At 48.3% G+C, this 23003-nt stretch overlaps 7 protein-coding genes across 7 annotated transcripts; 3 read left to right on the forward strand and 4 right to left on the reverse strand.

The window, feature by feature from the left end:
- Positions 1-3292: 3292 nt before the first annotated feature.
- On the forward strand, positions 3293-4724 carry J7337_001300 (uncharacterized protein; the record flags this gene model as incomplete). The annotated part of the gene is made up of 2 exons (XM_044819042.1): positions 3293-3368; positions 3595-4724. 2 exons carry the CDS (start codon positions 3293-3295, stop codon positions 4722-4724), a joined length of 1206 nt encoding a protein of 401 aa, XP_044686744.1.
- A 1642-nt stretch (positions 4725-6366) lies between these two features.
- J7337_001301 (uncharacterized protein) lies at positions 6367-7140 on the forward strand (the record flags this gene model as incomplete). Its single annotated transcript, XM_044819043.1, has 2 exons — positions 6367-6449; positions 6486-7140. The coding sequence occupies 2 exons, from the start codon at positions 6367-6369 to the stop codon at positions 7138-7140; spliced, it is 738 nt and encodes a 245-aa protein (XP_044686745.1).
- Positions 7141-9861: 2721 nt separating this feature from the next.
- Positions 9862-10137, reverse strand: J7337_001302 (uncharacterized protein; the record flags this gene model as incomplete). Its single annotated transcript, XM_044819044.1, has 1 exon — positions 9862-10137. One exon carries the CDS (start codon positions 10135-10137, stop codon positions 9862-9864), a length of 276 nt encoding a protein of 91 aa, XP_044686746.1.
- Positions 10138-12066: 1929 nt separating this feature from the next.
- On the reverse strand, positions 12067-17342 carry J7337_001303 (DNA-directed RNA polymerase II subunit RPB1; the record flags this gene model as incomplete). Its single annotated transcript, XM_044819045.1, has 2 exons — positions 12067-16932; positions 16986-17342. The coding sequence occupies 2 exons, from the start codon at positions 17340-17342 to the stop codon at positions 12067-12069; spliced, it is 5223 nt and encodes a 1740-aa protein (XP_044686747.1).
- A 1223-nt stretch (positions 17343-18565) lies between these two features.
- Positions 18566-20002, reverse strand: J7337_001304 (uncharacterized protein; the record flags this gene model as incomplete). Its single annotated transcript, XM_044819046.1, has 2 exons — positions 18566-19598; positions 19644-20002. The coding sequence occupies 2 exons, from the start codon at positions 20000-20002 to the stop codon at positions 18566-18568; spliced, it is 1392 nt and encodes a 463-aa protein (XP_044686748.1).
- A 761-nt stretch (positions 20003-20763) lies between these two features.
- On the forward strand, positions 20764-21976 carry RGT1 (Glucose-responsive transcription factor; the record flags this gene model as incomplete). Its single annotated transcript, XM_044819047.1, has 7 exons — positions 20764-20777; positions 20830-20919; positions 20967-21098; positions 21252-21424; positions 21471-21559; positions 21604-21708; positions 21758-21976. The coding sequence occupies 7 exons, from the start codon at positions 20764-20766 to the stop codon at positions 21974-21976; spliced, it is 822 nt and encodes a 273-aa protein (XP_044686749.1).
- Positions 21977-22083: 107 nt separating this feature from the next.
- On the reverse strand, positions 22084-22743 carry J7337_001306 (uncharacterized protein; the record flags this gene model as incomplete). Its single annotated transcript, XM_044819048.1, has 1 exon — positions 22084-22743. One exon carries the CDS (start codon positions 22741-22743, stop codon positions 22084-22086), a length of 660 nt encoding a protein of 219 aa, XP_044686750.1.
- Between the last annotated feature and the right edge of the window lie 260 nt (positions 22744-23003).

The raw sequence follows: 23003 nt of genomic DNA on the forward strand, positions 1-23003 counted from the left end.
GCTCTCGTTTTGAGGGTTATTTCGACTTTCACATTGTGGAATCTCCAAGACACCTGTACACATAGTGTCATGGACAGTAAACTGCCTCGCTCAGTCATAATCGTTTCCAAACCCTCGGGACCGTTTCACCAGCTATATAAGGGCCAAGGACATCTGCCTCAATCGAATATTCACAGCTCAGACTCAACAGCACTTCAAACCACCATTCTACACTCAATATCCCATATCATAAATCTGAAGATCTCTTCTTTTCGAAGTCTCATCATCCTTCAGCTTCAAACCCAATCCTCAGCCATATTTTGGTGCCAATCCTCCATAGTCTACCACGGAAGCAAGCCTCTTTCCGTCAGGTACACAAAGCCACACCCGTCGGGACAAGTGTGACCAAATACTCACACAAACTTCTCGGATCACGGCTGTGAACTGCCAGTCAACTCTTGAGTCAACTAGCTCCGGCTGTCAGACAAACCAATCCTCGCACAACGCCAGTTTGTTGCTATATATTGAAGCACCAAGACAAAGTCTTTAGCTTCAACAACAGACAAAAGCTCTCTTGCATTCTCTCCAAGGTTCCAATTTGAAAAGCATCAGCAACCATGTGCTACTGGAGAACTACCCAGCACTGGACTCAGTGTGGCTGCACTGTTTCTAACCTTGATCCTCAGCCCGGCACCTCCTGCCGCTGCACGAGCAATGTCACCGATCAGGGCTCGACGACGTGGGAAGGCTACTGTGGACGTCCTCAGTGCCCTAACCCTCCTCGGGCGACCTAGTAGGTTGGTATCTGAGTTTCCCTTTGAAAGCGAGCCTCTACGCTGCAGTGCAGCTAACGAGTGTCACGTATAGCGATCCTCGATACCCTCGAAGAAAGGGAGAAAAGTTATGAGCGGATTCTTAGATCTGCAAGAGCTTTGGCTGCCCCGCGCAAGGTGGAAACGCATGGTGATCATGGAGGGGAATTCGTATACCTTTTTTTGGATTTGTTTCTGAATCCATAGATGGACCGTGGTATCCCTGGAGTTGTTTGGCAACAAACTCGGACTCCCAGAACAGCACAGATGAGATGGTGATACAGTCATTTCCGGCATTCAGAGGGCATCATTGTGGTTTATTTTCGTCCTGTTCTTGTTTTTATTCTTCTACTTCTTCTTCCACACTTACCTATCTACTTTCCTTGATAGTTTGAATTGCATCTTTACTTTATCTCACAAACCGTTTTGACATGCATGGGTTAGGTGCCCCCTTGCTCGATTGAGTTGGAGAGGAGTATGACTGGGGGCGTGTGAATAAAGAAACGACCAGGACCCCATGCCTCCGCGGTCCCTAGGCGAGATTTCGAAGAACTGGGGTATCCTCGCTAATAGCCTTAACTTTTGCTTCTACTTGGTGGACAAATGCTGACCTGTCTTGTTCTCGATCTTAATTCTCGCATGATATTATACATTTTGTTCCTATATGTTCCAATGGAAGTCAGGTTGATGAAGTCGTCGGTTTAAGTTTGCCCCCACTAACAGTCGCACTGATCCTCTGGCCCAATCTGCGACCCCCCTACGCCACCCTACGCCACGGCCATAACAACGGCCCTAAAGAAAGCCACAACCAACCCATGAATGATGGAGCAAAGGAATTATGTTTTGAATATATTTCGTTCTACAGCCTCATTGTGGATTCTGGAGAGATAAAAACGCCTCGTGGGCGTCTATTCGGACTGTGCACGAGGTCTGATGTCACCGCCTCTCAAGGTCTGAGCTATGGGTCTCTGCAGAAAGGAATGTCCGTATAAGTCAGCCTCTTGTATAGATGTTACCAACGGCATCGTGAGCCGTGCATCAGGGTCCCTTTCGCCAAGTTAGTCCAATTGGATATAATCCTTCTGTTCCCTCTAGTAGCGATTAAGGTAAGGCAGAGTTCAGGTTGATGTCTCACTGGGAGAATCTGTCACCACGTAGACATTTAAGCGCCCAATATCTATCTGCATGTACTAGACTAAGGTACCTTAGTCTCAGCCCTCTCTCTGGCCTAGTAGACTAGTGCAAGCTGAGTCCGATTCATGTAGATTTTAGTTAGTCGATAGTTGGTGTATTCAGTCGGTGAGGAGTAAACTAATCCTTCCTGCGTCTTTCTCGGTTGGTTTGTTAACATAGAGATGGCGTCTTCTCTTTTTCTTCCACTTCCGGTCAACCAAGCTTTAGTACCTGGGCCATTTGATCAGTTATCAAACGCCCCTGGCCCTGCCCTGTTGGCGTTGGGCTGGGTGGAGTTGAGACGAGCAGCTGTGCGTGCAGACGTCACTGGTCATGTGATCTGGTTTCATGGTATCTCATTGCTGGGATGAGCGAGTCTTGAGTAAAAAATCAACTCATGAGCACACACGGCACTCAACTCAATCCCAGTTCAATTATTTATTCTAAAGTGCAACTTCTTGATGACTGAAATTTCATATGAGCTTATCTGTCAAATACTCTATTTGTCGACTTGTTGATGACACAAGGGCCAAATGCAGGTTGTGATACCTGCTGTGTTTTACCCTCCTAGCGAAGGAACTCATCCTTGTCAATTGCAACAGGTCGTATTTTACTACCCTTCAGAATGTGGCAATCCAGCAACCGAGACCTTTTCCTCATCTCATCTTTTCTTTTCTTTTCTATTGTTGGTAGTCGTACAGTATGAGTACAACTGCCAAAAACTCCGTACGTCCCGAAAATCGTCACACAGCAACACCCGCCTGACTCAAAAGAATAAAAAACTCTCCGGCCCGTATGGTACAAACAGTCAATATCTTCAGGAAATGTAACCTCCACATCTCGCTTGCAGTAAATGCCGTTGTCCTCCCGTTTCCCCCTTCGCAATCCGCATTATACGGGACGTGTCGTGCCGGCCCACGACATGACCACCTCCATCTGTAACTATCCCCGTTCTCAACACACTGGCTTATGCGGCCTGTTGGTGAGAACTTCGAAAGAGATTTCCCATGGGCTGTAATTGTGCTGCAGTCTAACAAGACTGGCGAACTTCTTTCGCGCCGGATCGAGGATGAGTCTTGCTCTGCTTCAGTTGCAGACCGGGACTACACACTCTCTCCCCCGCTCTCTGTCTCGTCGGGCCACTGATTCACTGACCGTCTGGACACTTGCGCTCAAGCTGGACTGACATGGGTTTTTGAATCCGACTTTAGCAGCTCTGGTTGGGAATGAGAGGTGTATGTGATTTGTCTCTCAACTTGATAAGTTGATGGAGCATCCGGACTTCCTGGAGAATGGGTAATTTACGAAGCAAGTGCCACATAATCACAATGGCAAGGCTACCTTGGCTACCTCAGATCCAAGTTCATATCCTATTCTTGTTACCATCAAACGCTGTTCTAATCTGTTTATCACACCTTCTCTCATAGCGCTAACAGCAGAGCCAGATTCTGGTAAGTGATGTCCTATTCAACAGTATCTTCCCTTTCTTCCCTTGTTTTTTTGGCAATTCTCGCATGGGGCCCAAAATGCACTTTCGCGATCCTCTTTCATACTTTATCTCTTACTCTTCCTTGTGTTCAGGTGTCAATTACCCTTTCTTCCTTCTATACATATACTGACAGTTCAATAGCGCTTATCAAGATGGCACACGTCGATGGAGAGCAATCTGATTGCGACCCCTACTCTCCGAGTATGGAAGAGTTTCGTGTCAAGATCAGAAAATGTCAAGACGCATCAATGGCTCGATCTCGGGTCCAGAGTGTCCTGAGCAACTACAACCAGATGTGTCCCGACATGCCCAAGGCGATTCAGCTAAAGGTCGCCAGGTTTCTCAGGCATGAGAAATGGGTAGACAGCCCGCGCACCCTTAGCAAATTTAAACTCTATTCTCTGCTGACCGGCCAAGGACGCACAAAAGCTCTGAACTTCTCAGCCTGGTTGGTTGTGGCGGCTATTTGGCCATCCCACCTGCTCGTTCTTGGCATCGCAGACGAAATGTCACAGCTCTGGGGGCAGAAGTTCCCTGATACACGACCTTTCTTCCCTAAATACGCCTCAGAGGAGGAGGCACTCCTCAAGTATGAGGGAAATTTTGTGACGGGGGACGACTACCCTCTCTCGGATGTTAGCGATGGACATTCCAAAGACCACAACAAAGAGGATTACAAGCGCAAGTCGAATCTAGGCGATATTTTCGAAAGAGCCGCGAAAAAGCACAAGGTTGACCGAACTACCGCTTCGCCCAACCGTAACATCCCAGAGCCGCACAATGTGCAAAAGACCCCAGGTATTGAGGGCCCGGAACAAGGCAAAGTTTCGTATCTCAAAAGGAAAATCAAGGCACGGGACGAGCTTCTCAGCGAAAAAGACAAAGTCATCAAACAACAAGATGCGCAAGTCAAGAAGCTGGAGCTTCAACGTGATCGAAGGTTCAAAGACGGAGACAAAGACTTCAGAAGGCTCTTCAATCGTGTCAAAGCGCTCAAGACAAGCCTCAAAGATGCGGCTGAAAAGGAGCACGATCTGCAGGCGTATGTTCGGCAACTGGAAGATCAGATCAAGAGTCGAGATGAAGAAATCGAGAAGCTCTCTGATCGCAACAGAAAGCTCAGTGCAAAGAACCAGGACGGATATCGCACTTGGGAGATGCACGCTGAGGGACTGGAAGGGGGTCGAGGCAAAGAAATCAAGGAACTCATTCGTGATGACAGAACACTCGGGGAAAAGGTCAAAGAGCCATCCGATACGGAGGAGGAGTAACAGGCGTATATTCAACAATATCTTATGAGGCTGAAGGGACGGAAAAGCCGCCACAGGAACAACCATCAGACCTCGCCATGAAACAGTTCTTTCGGGAACAGTCATAGCAACACAATAGACGAGATGATGGACGAGCTGAAGTTTGGGCGGGAGGTTATTGCTTGGCACTTTGGCAAACAAAGTTTTCTGGCTTTAGAGTCTTTTGACAAAGAGAGATAAGAGGACTAAGCACGGTGGACACTCCAATGTCCCTAGGCGTTGTTCTGGAATTCTTCTGATTCTGCTCTGTAAATGGAAGTTGCAATATTTCAAGGCGTTTTCATCATCCAGCCTAGAGATGCAATGCGAGAGAGCGGTTTGTTAGTTAGGTACCAATGTAACAGGCATGCGCTACACTTTCTTCTATTCATCCATCTTTGCATTGTATCCCCATATTGACCTCAATATGATTCCATGACTCATTGAGGAGTTGGTTCAGTGTTTTAGCAGCCAACAAAGAATCTCTCTCCTGCAATCTCGAGAAAGCCTGGGATCTTTGGCCATGTAGTTGCAACAACAGCTCACGTAGAGAATGACAATCATTTAGGAACCCACCCCTTACCATTGAGGCATTCGTAAAGTCTATGCTGGCTTCTGTTGATCATATTGACGGGACATTCCTTTCTTCTCAGTAACGCGGCGATCGCTAGCCAAACCTTAGGCGGCGTGTCGCTTCGGACGCTGTGATGACACTGATCACTGGGTGCAAATTGCATGTTGTTTAATGTCTCATATTTCACTGATTTCATGGTCATTTTTTGTTATTCTTAAGTAGAGTTGAGAATCTCTTGAGAAGCATTGACATTTGGGTCCTGGTGCATCTCTGAGGGCTGTTAGCTAATGTTAATGTCACTATCGAGAGTGAAACCAACGACTAGGTAAGGATGGATTTTGCATACTGGCTTGGACCAGAATACTTGCTTGGGATGTTAATTTCATGCTAAATGCAAAGAGGCTTATGGTGAAGTAGCGAGAGTGCAAGACTGGATTGGAAAGGTGAGAGTGTGCAGGCAATGATGTCTAGATAATGAATCTCGAGGCGCATACCGGCCCTTCAAAAGTTGCCGCCGACTGAGGGCCTCATACCAATATGAGATGTTAAAATAAACTTAGCAAAAAGCATACCAAACTTATACCAAGTTGCCTTGATCCTTTTATTATCTAGCCCAGGTCCTCAAGTTTTCATTCCTCTCCCAGCGTACATATGTTTCAACGGCTGGCAATAACCGACAACTCTGTCCCACCGACCTCGTGCCGAAATAACAGCATCACATCCATCTACATAAAGTACAGCTGTGATCTGGGTATAGAATTTTATCTTGTATCGGACTGCATCTACGGAGTAGAAGCTCTTCAGATGCCCCACTTATTGATCGCGGGGGACATTATGCTTAGCCGCCACTGGCTGTTCAACCTGAACCTCACAACACAATCCTATTCTAACGACATGTTTTGCAAGAAGGCCACAGCTTCACGGAAACCGGAAATACTGGGCTGTAGGCATCTGGAGTCTGGGTAGTAGAATGCCACTGTCACCGAACGAACCAGTGATATCTCGCTAGATCAGTATCCAGCAGTCGTCATCAAAGATATCGCGGCCATCATGACAACCTCGGAGGCCAACAGCCTCAACCTCCTGGACCTCCCCGTGGATATCCTCAGCATCATCCTGAAGCCACTTGTCACGTCTTTTACGCCCATATGTCTCTGTCCGTGCACCAGATCAACCGTCAACCCGCTGCCCATTCTCCTCTCTCACCCGGCGCTACACACCATCGCCACTCCGCTGCTGTACGCAGGAAACGAGTTCTTACTGGACGCATCGGGACCCCATGCACAACACATCCGCAGAGAATTACAGAGCGCTCCGCCCGGAGCCGACGACAGACTTGCCGGCCGAGCTACGCTGCTCACAACACGAGGTGCTCTACGCAGAATAGCGAGACTGGAAGTGCGAATTGATCGCTTGAGAGGATGGATAGGGACAGATATTATACCACTACTCACGGAGCTAGCTGTGCAAGGAAGAATGGATTACCTCACAGTCTGGGTTCGCACCCCCATCGAGCCGAGGACTCCGGCCCATTCCCGCCCTGCCAAGCCGGGAAAAGATCTGGACATGTTTGCACGACCACCTCTGGAGGGTTTACTGCGTGTCCTGGCAGATCCGTACTTACTGTCAGCGCGGTTATGGGCAGACGCGCGGCATGCGAAGACGTGGTGCCAATTCCATATGGATGCCGGAGGATGCGGAGCGGAGAGTGGAGACCCGGGGCGGGAGCGGGAGAGGGTGGAGATTGATTGGCGGGAGATACTTCGCGTGGTAGATCCAGAGAGAAAGGAGATCACGGTCGTAGGCACTGAGAAGAAGTGGTGATTTTCGCAGGTTTCGGGGGGCAGAAAAATACCAGACCTTGATATAAGATGTCAAAATAACTTAGCAAAGGTATCCTAAACTCATCCTAAACTTATGCTAAGCTATTCAAGTCTTTTTGTCATTTAGGATCGGGGTCCTGAGGTTTCTTTCCTCCCCTAAGACTGGCAAGGCATCACAAGCAAGACGACTGAATTACCATAAGCATGATCCTTCAGCATTTGACGCTTGTGGGACATGAATCAAAAGCTGAGGGTGTGTGTTGTGCTGTACGTGGCGGATTATGGACGGTCAGAGACGGCACAGAAGCCGAGATGTGCAGTGGCTTTGTATTCGATGAAGAAAAGGGTGTACGAGATGGTTAGTCCTAGCAATTGATCAACATGTGAATGTTTCTCTGATAGATCATCATGCTAAAGGGTGGATATCTGCGAGCGACAAAGGGAGTTCAAAAATTGCCAGTTATCGCCATGATATCCCAAGTATGGAAGTGTATCATTAAGTGTCAGGGATTTCAGAGACTAAAGGTTAGGCTTAAATTGAGTAAACTTATAAACTCGTCACGAGATCTATCATAGCGCAATATGCTTGGACCTCTGGACAGGTACGTACGGTAGAATAAGAGTGATCAGCATGAGCATCTTGTGTGCCGTCTTGGCGATGCTGTTTAACCTTTCTCCTGGTGTAGCCTTGCTATTATACAAGCAATCTTATTCATACATACCTCTTGTCTCAAATGCGCCTCCGTACACGAGCACAGTCTCTGAAACAGTCCGTTCTTAACCAACCATAGCAGTTATAATTGTTCGACAGTATCCGCACATACACGTCTCAATATCCCCGTCGGAACACCGAGGACCACCGTCCGCTTCCGATAGCAAAAGCAGGTCACGCGCAACGAACGAGCTTTGAGATGAGGAATGACGTATTTGCGTGCCTCATGATTTTCTTACCAATTGACCTTGTGGCAGACAAGCCGCTTCCCCCGCAATTGGCCCACGCGTTGAGGAGGATGAATGAAGCCTAGTTTGGGGGTCCCTTTTCTATCACCACCCACGCTTCGTGGTGTTTTATGGGATAATAAGCTGACACATTTATGGTATTCAGGTCGGATACTTTTAGAAGGAACACCCATCTTTGTTTTGCCTTTTCTTATCTCTGACGAAAACAATGCTGTGTACCTTGGCCGCTTGAATAAGCTAAGGGAACTTGAAAGGGCCGGTGATACTCTCCGCCCCCCATGTTGTACATATAATTATAAAAAGAGTGGGATTTTGACAGGAAATACCGACAAAATAAAGAAACAAGAAAAAAAAAGTGAAAGGGTGAAAAATTCAGTGGACGTCATGCAGGTTTCTCGGTCACCTCCCGAAACTGCTACCCCGGGCCCTGAGTCTACCGAGAGCCTGGGCAAAAAGACCATGAGAATTTGATTGGATCGTGTATAAACAGATCATGGTTATTAAATAACAGTCGGATATAGCAAGTCTGCGCGGGCGGCAGGCTCCGGCTATTCATGGCATGTTCTCTTTTTTTTATGCAATGCGAGACGCGGCGCGGTAATGCTACGCTATCCAGGCTATCTAGACCAACTTAGACCATCTTTTCTGTGCGTTTGCACATGATCGGTCTAGAATCAATGAAATGCCGGTGTTTTCTGGAAAGTTTATGGGTGTGTAGGCAGACATTGCATGTGTGTGTATGTGTGTGTGTATGTAGACCTTTACAGATCATGGATGGATGGACGGATGGACAGAAAGTGAAAAGGACAACTCATGGATTCACGTCAATTGCCCACACTTTGCTATCTATGCCAAATAATAAGACCGAAGATCAATGACTTCAGACTGTAAAGAGAAGAGACCCGTCCAGCCCGTGTTGCAACCACGCTAACTGATAGGACAGCCTTGCAAATCTATCTGTCAGCTGTCTGTCTGTCAATCTCACATTGGCTTACCGCCCATACCGCACCCCCAAAGGCACCGCATTTCTATCCATGGCACACGGTCCCAGTGCCGAAATGCCCATTGACTGTATTGTGTCAGTGTGTGTATGATCATCGTCACTCAGGGACCCTTCTGGTTGCAGATTCGACACTCTTTGCTTTATCTGGAAAGGACTGGAATCATGATTTGCCGCTATCAATAGTGCTACTGTAGGCCAAGATCCAATGTTTCCAGCATCCTTAGGTAGGGAATAGAGACAGTAAAGTCCTCCCCCCCTTCGATTCCACTAATTTTTCTCTTCTTTCTCCTTTCCTTTCTCAGTGATAGACAAATAAAGACAGAGATAATAAGGAAATGCAAAACAGCATAAACCTCGCTTCAATTTTCTTGCTCAGCCTTTCAAGACTCTTGCTTTCACAGGATCCAGACCAAAGCCGCCCACCTCAATCCTAATCCCGTATGATTCGATTCTCTTGTTCCATTCAACCGAAGCTGAAGATGCCCACCCCCCATCTTTTTCCACAGTTGGGGGGAGGGGGTCCTTTTTGTTCACCTCTTGCTTTTTTGTTTTTCTTTTTTAGCCTTGTTTTTTCTTCTTCTTATTTTTTTTGATTCAGAAATTGTCAAATCAATGTGGTATCCTGGAAAGTTTTGTTGTTGGTTGTGCCATATTCATAAAAATTGAAATGAATAAAATAAAATCATCGCTTGCGCTGTCATAATTTCACGCCTTTCTCACAAAAGCACGCCATTCACACAAAGGTTACCGTGACTTTCTTCAGTGAAGGATAACATCATGAAAGTCGGTCTTGTGCTCATCGGCATGCTCGCCGTAGTGAACAGGTCCAAGCTTGAGGATGCGGTAGCTGTTGTTGGAGCTGGAGCTGGAGCTGGACGACTCAGTCGAGGCTCGTCGAGGAGCAGAGGGACGAGTGTGAGAGCGGGCAGCCGGCTTCTGAGGGTATGAGGGAGAAGTGGCTGGGGCGAGAGACAGGAAAGAAGACTTGGGAGCCGGGGTGAGAGGGAGGAACTTTTGAGGAGGAAGAGCAGACATTGTGAATGCTGTAGTAGTAAAGAGTTGTTGTTGTGGTTGTGGTTGTTGATGGTGATGGTGATGGTAGAGATATAGTGGTAGCTGAGGTGGGCGAGACAACTGCTGGATCGGAAGGGACAAGAAGATAGAAGCGAGGCTTTGTTGTTTTGGTTAGAGAACAGAAAGGAAAACCATGCTCATTTCGAGCGAGGGTACCGTCCTCTTTATGCTTTCACGATCCCATGGAAACTCGCGGCCTTGATCAGCCGTCTCATCTCAAATGATGTGCTACTCCATATTCTGTCTACCTACTAGTGTTGATACCAACCCACGAGACAGAGAGACTTATCATCATCCACCCCCCTGGCCTGGTTCATTCTCTTCCGTATCACCGACTGCACCCAAACTCCGCTGCCCGGGCTGTCTGAACTAAAATCTGGAGGGACATGCAGACATGCTAACATGCTGTAGTCTAGTGCGAAACTAGGTCCCGCTATCCCGCTCCCACCCTCTTTCTTTCTCCTGTGTTCCGTTTGTCACTGTCAAATGCTAACAAATTAGCACATCATCGTCATACGGTCGTCGCGTTGCGTTCCAAATCTCGAGATATTGACATGATGGATTTTTGCCACTGTCACTGACTTCATGTCACACCCCCAGACAGACTCACCCCCCGGACTCACTCCCCGGATCATACGGACCTGGACGGACCTGACCGCACCGGGTGCCCATCCGGTCCTCTTTGCTCCATGATTGGTTTCCCCCCGGCCTCAGGGACGTGACAAAAAAGTATCGACCAACTTCTGTTCCACTTAATCTTTTCCGTTTTATCAACGATTGCCGGGTCCCAGTACTTCGTGTATGGCTTGTTATACAAGGCCCTCTTCTATTCGCTCGCCAACCAGTTTCGCTTTTAGAAAACCCGAAGACTTGAGACGCGACTATGCGTTGCACGTGGGGGTATCTCTGATACGGACCGGTCTATGATCTTCATCTTGCATCTGTTGCCCTGCCTTGCCTTGCTTCGTGTCAAGATTGCAGCTCGCAACAATCAAATCAATCTCGCAGGCAGTACATACACATCTCGGATCTTTGTCCAGCCCCCGCCGCCGAGTCTTGGATCGTATATCTCTGATCAATCCAAGCGAAATAAAGAGTTGGACTTTTCTGCTTTAGTTGGCTCTAGGATATCTTATCAGTGGCTTCTACTGCTATACCTATACCCACAGCCTTACCTTTGCCCATACCAATGGATCATCCACATTTCCTCTAACTGGGCGTTGATCCCCAGTCACCCATCTCCTGCCATTACTGACCTAGCTGGCAGAAGTTCTATTTTGGGAATCCGCTTCGGTTTAAGATGTGCTTGGGATGAGTTTCCACATCAAACAATATATGCCTTAATGACGAATGATGTGGTGCTATTTGTAGAACAGTATCTGGCTTTCACATCAATAAGCTGAGCAAGTCATATATATTTATTAATGATATCCTATTTAGTCAAGCCAAGTACGTAAGGTCTATACATGTAGGATACAAAGACTTGACCTCTCCAAGTCTGGTCAATCTCCTCAGGGCTCACCATGGTTTCATCATCTATCGGCCCATGCCCCTTTATACTCCCCAAGAAATGCAAACACATCCACCGTTTCATAGAGGTAATCATAGAGGTGATAAGAAAGCATGTACTAGTGTATTCTACTAGTAAAATCTATCATTTACCACCATATGATTACCTAGATAACATAAAAGCAATGCAACGCCTGTGTTGCTAGCATCATTCTCGAAGCTACTAATTCCAAGTTGTTCTCGTTTTCGCTGTTACCAAGATAGGAATGCACACCCCTCTCCATTTTGCCTACATAATTTACCGCTCATTCGACGGCGAGTTGGGAGAGCTGTTTTTGGTCAGTGACTTGTCATTAAAGTATTATCAAGGACCCTAACTCACTATTGATTCCCAGACGTTCCCGGACCCGGCGTGCGAGGAGAGAAAGCAGGCGACGTCGGGGAGTAACTGGGGCTGGTCGGCGACTGCTGTGCGCCAGGGCTCCTCTGGAAGCTTGGGCTTGTTGGGGAATAAGCCTCAGGAGACGTTGGAGACCATGAAGGTGACGCCGGGGAATAAGAGGGTGAGGTTGGTCCAGCACCATGAATGTTGGGCGATGTCGGGCTGTAGTTGGGGCTCGCCGGTGAATAACTAGGAGACGTCGGAGAATTGAACTGTGCTGGCGATGTCGGCGAGTAGTGTCTAGGAGACGAAGGTGACGTGGGCGAGTAGCTGGGTGACGTCGGGCTGTAGTTGGGGCTTGCAGGGCTTGTCGGACGCAACATCGGCGAGGTAGGAGAGAACGATGGCGATGATGGGCTGAAAGAAGGAGACGTTGGTCCATAGCGGCTCATGCCACCACCATCGATAAGAGGTGATGTGGGAGAGTATCCCATATTAGGTGATGACGGCGAGTAACTGAATGGCGATGTTGGGGATGTACTGCTGAAGGGGCTGGCCGCTCCGCGGTTGTACGGGCTAGCGCCGCCGAATCCATGATCACCAACAGTGGTGAAGCCACCAGGTGATTCCGATCCAGCACCCTGAATAGGGGAGAAGTTTCCTGCAGCAGGAGAGTTGAGGCTGAGGTAGCCCGAATCAGCCATTGGGGAGCCAGTGTCGTAGGGAGTAGCAGCTCCTTCAACATCTCCGCCCTTGGTGGGCATACCTGCCATCAAGCCCATGCGAGAGTTGTCAGAAATAACAGTCTCAAGCATCTTAGGATCCAGCAAGACATCAAAGTTACCGGTACCCATGGGCGCCATCTGACCTAGCATGACGTTCTCCGAGATACCACGGCAATCATCCAATTCACCTGTGGCGGCAGCTTCGAGGAGAATCTCGACTGTCTCCTCGAAAGAACAACGCATTAGAGCACCGGTGTCGGCTCGGTTGATACCATGTCGAGTGACCGCTGAAATGGAGCCTCTGTATGTCATCACATCAACAAGGAGGGCAATGTGACGATGGTTGACATAAGAACCGTCAAAGGCCAACACGTTGGTCAACTCCTTCGCCAACGCGGCACGAGCAGCTTCAATACCAAAGACCTCGACGATTTGATAAAGATCGTTTGTATATGTTCGGGTCGCGTCAACACCGTCCACGGCCAAAACCTCGCGAAGGGCAGTACCACTGGTATCCAGATACCACTGTGTGCAGCGGGGGTCATCCTTGATAGCAAGCAAAGCTCCATCAGGTCCTTCAGTGAGTCGGGTGCCCTTGGTGAGGAAAGCACGTTCAATGCCAGGAACGCCACGAAGAGTGAGAGTATCCAAGAGATGGGCCTCCAGGCGCTTGAGCATGACATCCTCCTCCATGCCACCTTCACCCTCTTCATCCTTGTCACCGGTTTGAAGGGTTCGAATACGGATAACCTGCTCATCGGCGTTGTTGTCACTGAAAATGACTGCCAGATCAGTAGGGTATTCTTCCTTGATGCGCTGAGCAACGTCATCGATCTTAATCTCCTTATCCAGAAGCTTCTGTCGGTCCAGAGTAATACGTAGAAGCCATCGCGATTGGTTGGCGGTGGGGTCCACGCTCTCATCCGGGATCATATAGTAAGACTCAACCATGTCCACATCTTCAGGGATGTTTGTTTCCGTGATGTTTGGATCATAGTAAATCTCAGTCACCGAGGTGACAGAGCGAAGGTTGGTGTATTCTACCATACTTCGAAGCTTCTTGGCTTGCTCTTGTCTTGCGAGCGGTGTGTTGAGGTACACAGCCATACTGGGAGTCTTGATGTTTTTGGCCAAGTTAAGAATTTCCTTGAGACGTGGCACACCAAGAGTAACGTTCTTGGACGACACACCAGCAAAATGGAAGGTGTTCAGTGTCATCTGAGTAGCAGGCTCACCAATAGACTGCGCAGCCAGAACACCAACCATTTCACCAGGGTTGACAAATGCGCGATCCCATCTGTTCTGGAGTTCACCCAAAATATGGTCGAAAGCCAATTTGTTCAGCCGATGCTCCTTGACCACCTCCTTGAAGGCAAGGCGAGAGCGGAGCAGGGCCTTGAAGAGAATGGATGCATTTGCGTCAGCTTCAATCGAGATTTCATCAGTACCACGAACAATCTTCATGCTATCCAGCAAGTTTTGCACGGCTGGAATGACTTCAGACGGTCGCAAGTTGCTTCTGTCATTGGCCTTGACATTGAAAACTCGCTTAGCGGACTCGATGATACGAGTGATGTTCAGTGGCAGCTGCATCATTTCCTCATTTCCCTTGGCCTTGTTAATCTGTCGCACTTGTCGGCGATCAGCTAACAGCTTTTCCCATTCTTGATCGAGATACTCCATAGATTCCTTGTCGCCAGTCAATTCGTTACCAAATTCGTAGTCATGCTTGAACCAGTCCGGGGGGTTGGCAAGATCCAGACGATATTTCTTCTCAAATGCCGAGTTTGACATATTGAGGATACCCAACTTCTGTTTCTCAATAATCATAGCATCGAGACCGTCTTCACCATAGAGGAACTGAACAATGTCTCCCAGAGAGTTTCGGACAGTTCCATCGTAACGGGCAGAAAGATCTTCCAGAGCCTTGACCAATCGTCGCTGAATATAACCTGTTTCGGCAGTCTTGACCGCAGTATCAATGAGACCTTCTCGACCAGCCATGGCGTGGAAGAAGAACTCGCTGGGAGTGAGGCCACGGAGGTAAGAGTTCTCGACAAAGCCACGGGCCTCAGGTGAGTAATCGTCCTTGGTGAAGTGAGGTAATGTGCGATACTTGAAACCAAACGGAATACGCTTGCCTTCGACGATTTGCTGACCGACAAGCGCAGTCATCTGAGAAATATTGATAGATGAACCCTTGGAACCTGAGGAAGCCATGGTGACAGCGTTGTTTGAATCCTTCAAACTCTTCTGTGTTGTCGTACCAGCTTTATCACGGGCCTGGTTCAGAGCCATGGAGACCTTGTTTTCGAAGGTCGCACGAACGTTCATACCAGGTAGGGCCTCAAGCTCATTCGCTGTGGCCATTGCTGTCAAGCGAGCAACTTCAGCCTTTTCCTCATCAATATGTACCTGAACTTTAGCAATGGTTGCCGCATCGGGAATTGTATCACCAATACCAATACTATGACCATTGTTGAGAAGCCAGTAGGTGACAACCTGCTGGACACCGTTCAAGAAAGCCATCGCACCTTCAGGGCCAAGTTCGTTGTAGCTGATATGCACAATGCCGCCCGCGGCAGCACCAATGTTCTTCTTAGTCAAAAGACCATACATCAGTTGGCCGGCTTGGATCAGAAGACCCTCATCCTTAAGAGGGGCGTTTTCACCAGAATCCGTACCGTTGAACAGGCTAACCTCCTTAGGGATAACCATGCTGATGAGCTGCTTACCAGTCCACCGAGGACGAGGCTTATAGATAGCAGGCTGAGGAATGACACCGTCCCAGTTAGGCACCCAGAGCATACAGTTCATGATTTGCTCCTTTGTGAGGAAAACATCTCGACGGCAAAGCTTGTAGGCACCAGCCAGAGAGTCCTGGACGATACCCATCAAAGGACCGTTCTTCTGAGGAGAAACAATGTTCAAGGGAACTAGACAAAGCTCTTTGACCTCAGCGCGTGTTTCCTCGCTCTGGGGGACGTGAAGGTTCATCTCATCACCATCGAAATCGGCGTTGTAAGGAGAAGTAACAGAGAGGTTGAGGCGGAAGGTTGAGTACGGCATGACACGAACACGATGACCCATCATAGATTCTTTATGCAGAGAGGGCTGACGATTGAAGATGATGTAGTCACCAGTCATCAAATGACGCTCAACCTTCCATCCGTACTCAAGAGAAATCGCGCCAGCACGGCGGTGATGGCGTAAATCGATTCGCTGACCATCAGCTCGGATGACATACTTGGCACCAGGATGTTCGTTGGGTCCGTTCTCGACAAGCTGATGCAGCTTTCCGATGTTGTAGGGTGTCACAGTTTCGGGATAGGTGAGGGTCCTGGCAATACTGCGAGGGACACCAACCTCGTGTAGAGAAAGGTTGGCATCACCAGTAATGACAGTACGTGCCGAAAAGTCGACACGCTTACCCATCAAGTTACCTCGAAGACGACCCTCCTTACCCTTTAGGCGTGCACGAATAGCCTTCACAGGTCGGCCACTCTTCTGAAGAGCCCGAGGTTGGCCAGCAATATCGTTGTCCATGTAGGTCGCAACATGATATTGCAAGAGCTCCTCGAAGTCTCGGGCAATGTGTTGCGGGGATCCTTCACGAATGGCTTGCTTGACATTTCCGTTGGCACGAATGATATCACCCAGCTTGTATGTCAAATCATCTTCGTTGCGCATACCAGTTCCCGTGCCATCCATGGAGATACTGGGACGGACCGGGGGTGGTGGCACAGGAAGAACAGTAAGAACCATCCACTCGGGACGAGCGTAGTCGGAGTTGAGGCCCATGTTGACAAGATCATCCTCCGTAATCCTCCTCAGAATGCTGTGCGCCATCTCGGGGGTGATAGGTGTTGTCTCCTTCTTCTTCGACTTCTGTCCATCTTCATCGACTGTAACTTCATCGAAGGCGGCTTTGAGCTGTAGGGCTGCTTGTCGAACGTTGGGCTGCATGTTACCGCAGCCACCGTGACCTCTCGGAGGACCAGTCTTCGTGCCGAACTCGTCGTCCTTTTGCTTCGCCTCGTCGTTCTCACATCTCCGCTTCTTCTTACAAACTTCCCACACGCGGTTGAAACGGACTTTAGGATCTCGAGTGTTAATGGCGTTAACGAACTCAGGATCTCTCTGATTAGGCGGTTAGCAACAAAAGTTAAATAGCGTCACGCAGCGAGACCAACATCATCGGCTAGCACTTTGCTACAGTTGTGGCAGACTATCTCCAAAATCTTTTTGACTTTCTTGATAAATCCAGGATGGTAGACAGGTTTGGCCAGTTCGATGTGGCCGAAATGGCCAGGGCACTCGCCCATTGCTTGGGTGCAGGTTTTGCAACGGAATTGTCGATCGATCGATCCGAGGAGCGGGTCGTTGAGGCCACCGTCACGAGGCTTGGTTTTGTTCTCCTCCATCGTTTCGGGATAAGTAATGTGGCAGACACTCATGTTCTTGATCTCCTCGGGAGACATCAAACCGAACTGAATCTCTTCCACGGTCTTGAGCGGAGCGCTCGAGTGGGTGAAGTAAAGGTTGGCCATGGTGGCGATATGTGATTGTCCTGGCGTGGAGTGGAAAGGAGCGAGAAGCGAGAGTAGAGATCCAAACGCGCGCCGGAACGCAAAGAAACGCGAAAAGTAGAAGAAAAGTGCGAAAAGATGCTATTAAAAAGGTTTTTGGTCGCGCAAGGTTGTAAAGTCGATAATAAATTCTCTCAAATGCGATTGTTTGATGGGCGATGAACAGCAACGCCTGTCCTGGCCACTGGCTCAGGTGAACCTCAGGCTGGTCTCCCCCGTCGCCGCCACCTTGTAGGTTGCAGAAACTCGAAAAATCGCGGTCGGCGATATCGTCGATCGTTCGTAATCGATAGGTAAGCTGTTTCGATGGGATGCGCGCGATGCCCGACGCGCGCTGTGATGACTTTGTGTTGTAGGCAAAGTTTTGTCGTGGTTAAAGCGAGAAGGTCGGGGGAAGCCTGAAAGATTCTGGACTTGAGAACGGCTGGCAGCAGTTGCGCGCTAAGCCCTTTTTGGCCTCCCTGAGCTCAGGGTGTTGCCTGAGGCTTGTTGCGCGCGCGAGTAGAGCTACTTTGCTGCACGCTCTCGGGCGCTGACTAAACACGAGTTTTTGGTGTAAAGTGGAAACCAGTCGCGCTTTTTAGATGGATACTTAAAGTATAGGTACTTGTACCCCTAAGATATTGGATCCAATCACGCCCTCTGACGTTTGAGATCTGGGCAGTGACTCAGGCTATGGCGAAACAGCTCCTAATCATTGATTCTGCGCATTTGATCCTCGAATCAGCTTGCATGAACTTCTATGAAAGCTGTGGACGAGCAAGGAAAAAGAAAGACACTCCTTGACTACATACTCAGAAGCACTATCATGGAGGCCTCAGGGAGCAAAACATCAGGCCTTGATTGATATGAGATGTTGAAGATAAACTCAGCCAAAGGTGTTCTAAATCCATACCAATTTAGTTAAGTCGCTTTGCCATTTAGGATTGAGGTCCCAAGTTTTCTTTCCTCCCCTTTACATGGTGTATCGAAATAAATCTTGTAAGTCCTGAGAAGGAAATCTCATAATAGATTCTTTATGTTTTTTTGGGGCTAAATTATTTCATTCATCCTATTATTGAGACGAAAATAGTATGTTTGGCAATCATCCCTATTCCATGCAGCTCTAAGTAGCGCCTCCGAATGCGACAAAGCCCCTTTGTTCTTTGCTGTCCATGTCCCCCCATCATCTACTTTGTTGTCTACTAACGCTTTCGGCTTCTTTTCCCGGCCGTGCTTTTCTGAACGGGTATCTTTTCCTCCAAATCGCTTTGACCCTCTCCAGGACTCCTACGTCTCATGGTGCCGGTTGATACTGCGATGAATTCGTCCTCGCTGTCGCTCTCCCCGAGATTAAACAGAATTGGCATCCGAAAGCTTTCTCCCTCATCCAGGGTTTTTGATGGATCCAGGGTCAAGACATCAACCTCTTCATCTTCAGCATCTAGTCGCCGTCGGTGTATCTCTTCTTGCGCATAGATATCAAAGTCATCTTCCCGCTCGATGTACTCAACGTTCTCTTCCACCTCAGCAAAATCAGGCGCCAGCGCCGACCATTTTTGCGGACTGACAACAGACCATATGTATATGCGACCAGTTTCCAGGCCACAGGCAGCCAAGAGCGCGCGGGTAGGGTGCCACTCTATCACGCCTTGTTCTTCTTTTGGGTCCTTGAGCATGCAAACCAGACTGCCGTGATTGCGCTCCCATACGTACAGCTCGTGGTTGTTGTACGTCGAGGCTGCGACATATTCACCAGTTGCACTGAACGTGACATGATTCCATGATAGCCTGTTGACAACATCCTGGAACTTGTGCTCCAGTGGTAATTGTAGTGTATCGAGGTCGAGATTCTCGGCCAGTAAATTTGGCACTCGGAAAGTTCGAATAATTCGGTCTTGGCAATTGACCAATAACTCGCGTCCTGATACCGTCATTCGCATATTGGTGATGGCACTCGAACATATCCTCTCCGACCAAATAATTTCGCATGTCTTTGCATCGATGATATTGAGCTTTCCTTTGTTGGTTCCGGCAAGCACATGATCTCCAGTTGTACTCCAGATCGCAGAAGTTGTCATCTGTTTGGCATCTTCTTTGGCTTGCTTCTCGCGCAGTGCTGCATCGTCGGTACTCGGTCGCTTCGCCGCTGATGGGAGTATACGTTTCACGTCGACGGGGTCGGTTATGTCGACTAGAAGTGGCTGCTCTTCGTATAGCGCTGCGACAAATTTAAGGCTGACACGGGTTAGTCAAGCTCGAGAGATGGTCGCGCTTCCTTACTGGTTCCATGGGTGAGGCTCAGCCATATACGCAGGCGCGCGAAGACGAACCTCGCGTAGACGCTTTCCATCCTTAAGGTCCCAAAGGATAGCTTTCCATCCGTGGCAGGCCGTGAGAAGATACCGTCCACATCTTGACCAGCTCGTGACTGTGATGCTCTTATTATGACCCCTCAGTTTCCTCGCGACTCCCATCGTATCCAGATCCCAAATTACAACGGTTCCATCGACTCGGCCCGAAGCAAGGTAATCGCCTTGCCGATTAAAACGTAGAGTTGTCGCATGTCCTGAACGGATCGTATTTGTGATGTGCTCGGGGTAATCTTGGAGAAGATAGTCATCTGAGAGTAGGAGATTCATAATAGCGTTATACTGAAAGTTGGCGTCGTAGAATAGCAGTTGGAATAAGGAGCTCGTATTCCATTGACAAAAGTGTTTGTGCAAGCTCTAGAAACTGGCTTCAGCCGTGCTGTTGGAGGGGGGCTTGGTCTGCAAGGCTACAGGCGCAGGCCCACACGACCTTGGGAGGCGTGCAAATAGAAATGTGGCTGATCCTTTGTTCTTCAAGGTCACTTTTATCTTGGACTAAGATGAATGAAAGTATTTCTATAGAGTCGTTCTTCATAGAATGGATCCGTATGATTTCATTCCTTAGTTGTAGGTGAGGGTGATGTGCTCTCTGTTCTTGGATGTTTGTACGTAGTAGTTGTCTGTTACTCAAAGGCTTGAGCGAAGCTTTGGGTTCAGTAGTAACCTGTACTGCGGAGGGGCGCGCAGATGCCTCCAAGTTATCCATCATCTCAATATTACCTGCATAAATGAATCATGAAGGTTTTTATATACATAGGTAGTTAATGGTTCAGAGTTTTGTCACTATTGTTAGAATTCCCAGGCGCAAGTTGCACGTAACTTTGTACATTTGTTAGTTATGGCATTTCTCTCTAACATTTCTCTAACCCCAAGAAGTATATAAAATATTCACTTCTCCACCATGTCGAGTTACACTCACATACAAATCATACTGAGTCGACTATAAACACCAGAGTCTAGATACAGCCTGCGGATAATATTTCAGCCCTCGTTCTTCCTTCCACGGTCAAATTCTCATCGAAGCTTGGAAAATGGCAAATTCCAAGTGAGTCATCGCATTGCCTGTACCTATATCATCGCTAATCTAATGATCACAGGTTTGAATATGTCCGTAACTTTGAGACGCCAGATCCGCTATTACCCAACACATGGATCGTGGTGCGAGTCGATGGCAGAGGATTCACAAAGTACAATTGGTTTTCGGTCTTTTGATGAGTCTTCTAACAGTTGATAGAATGTGCGCCAAGTATGGCTTCGAGAAGCCAAATGATCGCCGTGCCCTTGATCTTATGAACACTGCCGCCAAGGCCGTCGTGGCTGAGCTACCAGAAATCACAATTGCATACGGCGTCAGTGATGAGTACAGGTTCGTAAGACGAAACCTGTCAAGGCTTTTTACGACTAACACTTCCAACAGCTTCGTCTTTCACAAGGCATGCACTTTGTTTGATCGAAGAGCCAGGTTCGTTTACACTCATTCTCCCATCCTATGCTGCGTCTAAAACTTACGACTTCTAAGTAAACTTGTCAGCACTGTCGTCTCGACGTTCACTGCGAACTATGTATACTTTTGGTCGACTCACTTCCCCGACAGCCCATTATCTCCTCCATTACCATCCTTCGATGGACGGGCAGTGTGCTACCCTAGTGTTCAAAATCTCCGGGATTACATGAGCTGGAGGCAAGCAGATTGTAGGTTTTACAGCTATACAAATAAACCTGACTAACATAACCCAAGGCCACATAAATAACCTCTATAACACATGCTTCTGGTCTTTGATCCAACTAGGAGGCCTTGACAACAAGGAAGCTGAGAGTACTCTGGCGGTAGGTGGCCATATCGTAGAACTTGAACAAGCTGACTGTATCAGCGCACGTTGGCAGCAGATAAAAACGAGATACTCTTCTCCCGCTTTTCCATCAACTACAACAACGAGCCCGAGATATATAGAAAGGGCAGTGTTATCTTCCGCGACGTACGTATCGGTCTACACTTCCCTGCAACCCAGCACTGACACTGTACAGTATGAACTGGTTGACCCTAACTCTCACAATACCATGCAAACAATCGACTCTCAAGCAGAGCCCGTTGAGCAATCAAAGTCACAGAAGGAGAAGGACAAGAAGAGCCGAGCCAAAGCTCGTGTGGTGGTGGAACACATGGACATCATCAAGGACGATTTCTGGAACCAAAGACCATGGCTCCTTTCCAACAAGCCCGGGAAGATTCCAAAACAGACGTAAATATACATCTATGGGGTATCATCCAAAAGTTCCATTAACCTCAACTCCCAGAATATGCTTTCGCTGTATATGCCTTCAAACTCCGATTTTCCATGTCCCTCTATATTCTATTTCCCAGTCTCTTTGGCTCTTTGCCTCCTTTTCTCTTCTTTCTTTGCGCGCCGCCGTTTTTTCTCCTCGTCTGCGTCACTTGATTCTGCTGAGGACTTGGAGGGTTTGGAAGACTTTTTCGACTTGGACTTGAGCTCTCGGCGTGCTGCTTTCTCGGCCCTTCTCGCGGCCCGCGCTTCCTTCCGCTTCCTCTTTGCTTCTTTTCGGGCTTTCTCCTCCTCCTTGGTCTCTTTCCGAGGCTTGTCCTCATCAAACTTGTCGCCTTCTTGCTGGTCACTGGATTCGGTTTCGGATGACTCCATGCTCGAGTCGTTGATCGTGAGCTTATCTATTGTTCCTTCGAGGAATCCGCCTCGTACGAAGGTCGTGTATACGGAGTATTTGCCGAGGTTCTTTTCCAGGGCGTTCAGCTTGCCAGTGGTGACAGTCTGAACCACTTTCCCCTCTTTGGACGTATCGATACCCTTGAGTTGCTCATCAAACGCGTTCATCCACCATTGGTCGCTAGTGAAATGTTGCTTCTGGCCCAGTCCTCGAGTATTGTCTTTGCGATTCAGCAGTAGAGGTTTCGCAAGTCCAATTGAGTCGTCGGTTTTATGTAGGGAGTGTCCGGTTCCTCGCCAGCCTTGGGAGGAGAGCAGCGCATGTGCATCCATCGTATTGTTTATAATTTGTTTCCTCTTGCGACCAATAATATGGGTGTTGATATGGTCTCTGTCAAAGAGGGAACGGGATAAAGAATTGGAGGTTTGAAAGTTGGACGGTCGAGGGTCGCGATTGGGAAATTTTTTAGCGGGGCTGGCTTATCGGACCCCAGATTGATCTTATCAATGCTTGTTGTCTACTGCCTACTTTAGCAGGCAAGAGCCCCCCAAAACTTATACTGGGACAATATAAACAAAACGAAGTTCAACGT

Source organism: Fusarium musae, chromosome 1, assembly GCF_019915245.1.
Source record: "Fusarium musae strain F31 chromosome 1, whole genome shotgun sequence".
Lineage (NCBI taxonomy): Eukaryota > Fungi > Ascomycota > Sordariomycetes > Hypocreales > Nectriaceae > Fusarium > Fusarium musae.